General features: G+C 44.0%; 2 protein-coding genes across 2 annotated transcripts; both read right to left on the bottom strand.

The window, feature by feature from the left end:
* Positions 1-4469: 4469 nt before the first annotated feature.
* LOC142624985 (uncharacterized) lies at positions 4470-6301 on the bottom strand. Its single transcript, XM_075798701.1, has 3 exons — positions 6116-6301; positions 5570-5896; positions 4470-5246 (listed from the first exon to the last, which is right to left on the bottom strand). Exons 1-3 carry the CDS (start codon positions 6299-6301, stop codon positions 4470-4472), a joined length of 1290 nt encoding a protein of 429 aa, XP_075654816.1.
* A 63-nt stretch (positions 6302-6364) lies between these two features.
* On the bottom strand, positions 6365-6733 carry LOC142624984 (uncharacterized). Its single transcript, XM_075798700.1, has one exon. It carries the CDS (start codon positions 6731-6733, stop codon positions 6365-6367), a length of 369 nt encoding a protein of 122 aa, XP_075654815.1.
* Positions 6734-7123: the final 390 nt, after the last annotated feature.

The following is a 7123-nucleotide window of genomic DNA, read 5'->3' as shown; positions in this document are numbered from 1 at the left end:
GTTTAGCCCAAGGATGAGAATAAGGAAGGAAGGCTTCGTTTTATAGAATATGTAAGTCAATGTGTTAATACAAGCTTGCTCGAGGAGGCCAATATTACACTGAAAAATATACCATTTATGTTCTTCTCTCAATTTTCTTCTTTTTACTCTTCTTTTTTCTGATACCTGTGTTAGGCTCTTCCTCTTTGGAAACTTTCTTTTCCTTATATACTCTTCCCTACTTCACATCTTGACCATCCATCCCTACCTAACCAGCCTCCTTTCATGACACTTATCTCTTTCTACATTTGAAGAAGGTGATAGAAGGAATCTGCTTAGCTGTGACTTGCACTATTTAGGTCACTTTCTCATCAATGCAGTTGATAAAGTTATTGCCCACCATTTAATGCGGAGGCTATAGGCTACCCTAATCTGATTCTCTCTCATCAGATTTCTCCTCCCACTTGGAATGCCTCAAACTCCTTTTGACTTATCTCTTCCTCTCACCGGGCAAGCTTTCTCCTCGGGCCCATGGCCCATGGCATCCCCCACCCATACTGCAACTCTTTAACCTCATCTTCGGTCCTTGGGCATCCACGATAGCCCCTTAAACTTTTGCTATTAACCCTGAGGTAAAAGCGAAGTTTTAGTTACACAAGCCAACTATATACGTGCCAAGCGCATTCCCACATGGTAACATCCTTTCACCTGTCTCCAGCACGCTCTTGACGCTTCGGAATCCACAATCTCACATTTATGGAATCAGGCGGCTGTCTATCTCCCCACGTTCCACGGCTCGATCAAGATCGTACGGTCATTATTTTGCCTCATTTATGAGCGGGAAATTTACCACCCAAATTTTACCCCTATAAAAGGAGGATCTGGGGTTGGCTAAAGTTCATTTACACATTTTGGAAATTTGAATTGAAGCAACCTCCAGAGGAGAATCTTTCCCTTTGCTTGTAGGTGTGTTCTTTCTCCCATTTCTTTCTTTCCACAAATTCATTCTTTTACACCACAAAATTCCATGGGTAGATACGCCAAGTTAGTGGATATTCCCGAGGCAAGGGCTATCTTTAGGGCACAATATAGGACTCCCAACAGTGTTGAAATCCGACAATGTGAATACGGTGAATGGCTGGTCTTGAACAGGCCTCCTGAATTCGTGATCATTCCTATGATCACCTTCATTGAAGGCAAGATGGAACTTCCCATGGGAGGGGTTACTAGGGACTACCTAACAAACTATAGGTTGACACCCACCCAATACTCCCCAAATGTCTTTAAGATCCTCGGTGTGTTAACTAGGAAAATAGGGGCCAACCTTACCTGGCATGATGTAAACTGGGTATACAATTGCTAGAAATGGGAAAAAACTAAATATTACATCAAATGTATAGTCTCTTCTGTTAGGTTAATCTCCTGCCTACCTAACTCAAGCAAGGGTATGGACGAGGACTTCATCATCGTCTCGGGAGATTGGCATAATGGACTGCATTGTCCCACCCAGGAAGGGGAACTAGGTAGGGTTCCCGAGGACCATAGATGCACATAGGATGTTACTTAATTTCATCAATGCAAAAATTTTCTTTTCTCTCTTTTTTTTTTTACTCATAATTCTAGTTGTTTTCCTTGGCAGATGAATACCACACTACCCCAACAAAGCATCTAGTGAACTTCAAGGCCTCGAATAGGATCCTCAGATCAGAGATCTTCCTACACAAGGATGGTTAACTCCGAGCTGCTCACGTCATCCTCAGATACAAGCCTTCCACCAAATGCTTCCAAAGTCCGAGGAACGTCATTAAAGCCAAAGATCCTTGTTTGGCTTTAATTGATGTATCGATCCCAAGCTTCCTGTTGTCAGAACCTCCTCTAGAGAGGACTCAGGATGCCCATCTTCCAACCCCCTTAGCTGTCAAGCTCTTTTACTCCCAAGAGCCTCTCATTCCTTCTGACGATGAAGACAAGAAGCCCATACCAGAACCTAGCCAGCTAGAAGTCACAGATAAGGACTTCGAGGTCTTCTATCAACAAGAGGACCCCGAAGACGCTCCCAATACTTCACACCCACGCTTGCAGCCCGTACAAGTCAGCTCCAACCAAGAGGCAACCAACGTCCCAAAAGGAAAGGGATTTTAAGAGAATACCCTAGATTTGCTTGCCCTACTCACTGCCCACGTCGGGGGCTCTTCCCCAGCTATAGCAGTGGTGCTCCATACACCCACTCTTACCAGGACACGCGCATCTTCAGTTGATGCCGCGCATAAGAAAAGGAAGAGGGTCTAGGGTAGCAAGGGCACGAAGGGTGTTTCAGAGGGGGAGGTCACTCAATCCTCTCACCAGCCCCCAGCTAAAGAAGCTCAGACAAGGAAATGGCAGATGAAGAGGTCCACATCTACTAGGACTTCTAAGGAGGTTAGGGGAGATCAATCCAAGAAGCCATCAATCTGGAGGCTCATTTTCACCCTCAGCTAAGGCAATCCAGTACTGAAGGACGCCAACCTAAGAAACCCCAAGAAAGGCAGCTCAGGCCTAGTGGCCGAATGCCTAGAGAAGGCAGTATGCCTACCTGAAGACATGGTGGAGCTGAGGTCCTTCAGGAAGCGTGAAGTCTTCCCCGCTTTGAAATAAGATCTCGCCAAGGTATATGACTACTCCCTTTAGGTTGCAACGTTAGATTATATATGCATCACATGATACTTTTTTTTTTAGGCTATCCAAGCTGCCTTTGTGGCCAAGAAATGGGTGGACCATTCCTGGACGTGGCGAGAAAAGCAGAGAATAAATTAGAGGCTGCTGAAAAAGCCCACTTGGAGACAGACAAGAAACTCTTGCCCAGCTGACCGAGGTGGAGAAGGCTCAGAGGAACGCTGAGTTAGCCTTAAAATTTTTTGAAAGGCAAGCTGCTGAGGCCCTATAGGCCCAGAGAAAGGCTGAGAACAAGATGGCTCTACATGTGGTGGAGCTTAAATAGGCCAAAAAGCAGCTAGAGGACAAGGAGGCTAAGATGTCCAAGGCTGAGTAGGTAGCCTATGATGCAGGTGTGACTAAGACAGCTGAAAGTCTTACCGCCCAACTCAAGGATGTCGCTCAAGCCTTCTATCTAGAGGTTTGGGGGCAAGCCTTGAACTCTGCTAGGGTTAGCACTGAATTAAAGCTTAGGGCTCCTGATAAGGTCTACTACCTCCCAGCCTTGCGTCTGGCGCCCACTCCCCCATAGCCCCCAGCAAATCCCAACACTGCTCCCTCTTCCTCCTTGGACCAGCCAGTCTCCATTAACTCTTCTTCTCCAGCCAAGGGCAAAGAAAAGGAAAAAAAATGCCACCTCTAACCGAGGTGCTGGAGGTGGAGATAGAAGAAGAGATGGCCAAAGCGTCAAAACTGAAGAAGAAGAAGAAGAAGAAGAAAGGAAAGGAACAGGAGAATAAGGGAGAAAACGAAAAGGAGCCCTCCGCCTAGCTTAGTCTTAGACTAGGAAACACATAGTCAATTTTGTAATGAGCTCAAGTGTTGCTAGTGCATTTTCTTTGAACTTCTTTAACGTTAATGAAAAGAGTTAAATTTCATTTTATGCCTTTCCAATCCTTTAACTTGTACTTACCAGTTTATATCCAACGTCGTACTCTTTTCCTAATAACGAATGCAACAAATTGACTTATGACTTGCTTATTAAACACCTCACTCAATTTGGGATGAGTTGTAATAAAATTAATAGATTAACTAATAAACTTAGGAGTAACTCCAACGAACACTTACCTTAAATTGGACTTGGAACTCCAAGCAACTTCCTTGGCGCTGATCTTGAAGCCTGAGGAAAAACTCAAGGCTCTTAGCTTTACTATTCAACTTAGACAACCTTTTGCATAGATCAACTTATTCCCCTTTTGTAACCCACGGAGTCACATCAGGCCCTAATTCTAGCCAACATTTAGAATTTTTCAAGTAATGTTAATTTACCCTAAGCTTGTGACCCGAGGAGTCGAACAAGGCCTAGGTTCTGTTTAACACTTAGAATATTTCATGTAATGTTAATTTACCCTAGGCTTGCGACCCGAGGAGCCGAACAAGGCCCAGGTTCTGTTTAACATGTAGAATATTTCATGCAATGTTAATTTACCCTAGGCTTGCGACCCGAGGAGCCGAGCAAGGCTTAAGTTCTTTTTAATACTTAGAATATTTCATGTAATGTTAATTTACCCTAGGCTTGTGACCCGAGGAGCCGAACAAGGCCTAGGTTCTGTTTAACATTTAGAATATTTCTTGCAATGTTAATTTACCCTAAGCTTGTGACCCGAGGAGCCGAACAATGCCTAGGTTTTGTTTAACACTTGGAAGATTTCACAGACTGATTGCTACAGCAAATACATCCACAATAAAATGAAACTAACCAAGATATGAGTGGAAAAAGAATTCATAACATTAATAATAATAACGTCATAGATTGTTTACATTCCAAGGACGAGGAACTACATTTTCATCCAGATCTTCTATGTAATAAGCCCCAATGCCAGCAATGAAAGTAATTTTATATGGGCCTTTCCAGTTAGGGCCCAGCTTTCCCAAGCAAGGTTCTTTGCTGTCCCCACCACTTTTCTAAGGACCAAGTCTCCCAGAGCTAATGACCTCAACTTGATCCCCTTATCATAGCCTTGCTTATGTTTCTGTTGGTAATGCGACATCTTTACCATTGCCACCTTTCTTCTTTCCTCAGCCACATCCAGGCTGTTTAGGAGTGAACAATTTTTCTCTTCAATGTTGAACTGATCTGTTCTTAAAGTTGGGAACCCAGACTCAAGGGGGATTACTGCCTCTGCCCCATAAGTCATTGAAAAAGGAGTTTCCCTTGTTGATCTTCGGGGTGTGGTACAATAGGTCCATAATACGTAGGGTAGTTCATCCTCCCATTTTCCTTTAGCGTTGTCCAACCTTTTCTTCAGCCCAGATACTATAACCTTATTGATGGTCTCGGCCTGTCCATTCCCTTGTAGATAGGTAAGTGTAGAATATTTGTTCCTAATATCTAACTCCCCATAATATCTTTGGAAAGCTTTACTGTCAAATTGAAGACCATTATCCGAAATTAGTGTGTGAGGGACTCCAAACCTTGTGACAATATTCTTCCAAATGAACCTCTTAGCATCCATATCCCTGATATTAGCAAGTGACTCAGCTTCCACCCACTTGGTGAAATAGTCTGTGTCGACGAGGAGCCATCTTCGGTTTCCTATAGCTCGAGGAAATGGTCCTACTATGTCTAAGCCCCACTAAGTGAACGACCAAGGGCTAGATAATGGATTTAAAACTCCTCCTGTCTGATAAATATTTGGGGCATACCTCTGACATTGGTCACACTTCTTCGTATAATCCTATGAGGTTCTTGCATGCTAAGCCACCAGTAACCCTAGGTGAGGGCCCTATGCGCCAAAGACCTGCCCCCTATGTGACTCTCACATATGCTTTCATGTAACTCCTCCAACAAAGGCTCAACTGCCTCCGGATGCACGCACAATAAATATGGCCCTGAGTAAGAGCGCTTGTACAGCTTCTAGTCTTTAGATAGCCAATAGCGAGGAGCACTTCTACGCACCTTCTCTACTTCACACTTGCCTTCAGGCAACAATCCTTGCTTCAAAAAGGCCACTATAGGGTCCATCCAACCCGTCCCCACGTAAAGGCTATAAACCCCAACCAAGGATACCCCTGTGAGACTTGAGTTATTTATCTCCTCAACAACCACAACCCAAGGAATGCCTAACCCTAGAGAAGTGACTAGCATGGCCAAAGAATTTGCATGGGAGTTCTGGCCCCTAGCAATTTGCTTCAATACAAAAATTTTAAACTGAGCTCGAGCATACTGTACCCTAGCAAAATACCCTTGCATTCTCTTATCCCGAGCTTTAAACTCTCCATTAACCTAGCCCACCACCAACCTAGAATCAAAATACAACTCCACTACTTCTCCACCTAATTGTCTAACCATTGCTACTCCTGTTAACAAAGCCTCGTACTTAGCCTCATTGTTAGTAGCCAAGAAACCCAACCATAACAATTTCTCCATTACCAGCTTCTTGAGAGTAATTAGCACAATCCCTATCCTTGATCCCTTTTAGTTAGATGCCCCGTCCGTATAAACCTCCCAAGGGAGGGCAACGATGGCCGATGTGATCATCATCCCCAATCCTTTTTCCTCCTTCTCTATTGTACCCTCATTGAATTCCGCCACAAAGTCTGCCAAAATTTGCCCTTTTATGGCAATTAGAGGCATGTATTTGACATCAAAGGCCCCAAACATGGTTCCCCACTTAGCAATTCTGCCCATATATTCTGATTTCCTTAGAAGGGCTTACAAAGGGAACTAGGTGAGCACCACCACAGTATGAGCCTAAAAATAATGAGGCAGCTTCCTCATGGCATGCTCTATAGCCAAAACTGCCTTCTCTAAAGGTAAATAGCGTGTCTCAACCTCCTGTAAGGACTTACTAATATAGTAGACAGGCCTCTGGACCCCATCCTCATTTCTAACCAAGACGAGACAAATAGCATAGTCCATGACTGCTAGGTATGCATACAACACTTCTTCCTTCTCGAGCCTAGAGAATATTAAAGGACTTGACAAATATTGCTTAAGATACTTAAAAGTCATTATACACTTCTCCGTCCACCGAAAGTCCTTCCACTTGTGAAGAAATTGGAAAAAGGGATGACACCTATCCGCTGACCGAGAGATGAACCAATTCAAGGCAACTGCCATTTCAGTCAATTTTTGCGTCTCTTTGGGATTTCGAGGAGGATGTAAATTGTTAATAGCCTTAATCTAGTCAGGGTTGACCTCAATCCCACAGTGAGTAATCATGTAGTCCAAAAACTTGCCCGAGCTGACCCCAAAAGAAAACTTAGAGGTGTTCAAGCGTAACTTATGCTTTCTCAGAACTGAGAATGTCTCCCCTAAATCGGCCAAATGCTCTCCTATATTCCTGCTCTTCACCACCATGTCATCAATGTATGCCTCCACATTCCTTCCAAGCCGTGACTCAAACATTCGCATCCCCATTCTCTGATACGTGGATCCTACATTCTTGAGGCCGAAAGGCATCACCCGATAATGATAGTTCCCATTAGGAGCACGAAAGGTCATCTTCTC

The sequence above is a fragment of the Castanea sativa genome, chromosome 2 (genome assembly GCF_040712315.1).
Source record: "Castanea sativa cultivar Marrone di Chiusa Pesio chromosome 2, ASM4071231v1".
NCBI lineage: Eukaryota > Viridiplantae > Streptophyta > Magnoliopsida > Fagales > Fagaceae > Castanea > Castanea sativa.
The sequence above is the reverse complement of the archived record's forward strand: the minus strand, read 5'-3'. Positions and strand labels throughout refer to the sequence as shown.

Excerpts from the sequence above, each read along its gene's own strand:
- LOC142624985 (XM_075798701.1), bottom strand. The coding sequence starts at position 6,301 with ATGGGCAGAATTGCTAAGTGGGGAACCATGTTTGGGGCCTTTGATGTC. Across the intron at positions 5,897-6,115 it reads TCGTTGCCCTCCCTTGGGAG|GTTAATGGAGAGTTTAAAGC; the intron begins GTTTATACGGAC and ends GTGGTGGGCTAG. Across the intron at positions 5,247-5,569 it reads GCAAGTGTGAAGTAGAGAAG|TGGGGCTTAGACATAGTAGG; the intron begins GTGCGTAGAAGT and ends TCGTTCACTTAG.
- LOC142624984 (XM_075798700.1), bottom strand. The coding sequence starts at position 6,733 with ATGGCAGTTGCCTTGAATTGGTTCATCTCTCGGTCAGCGGATAGGTGT.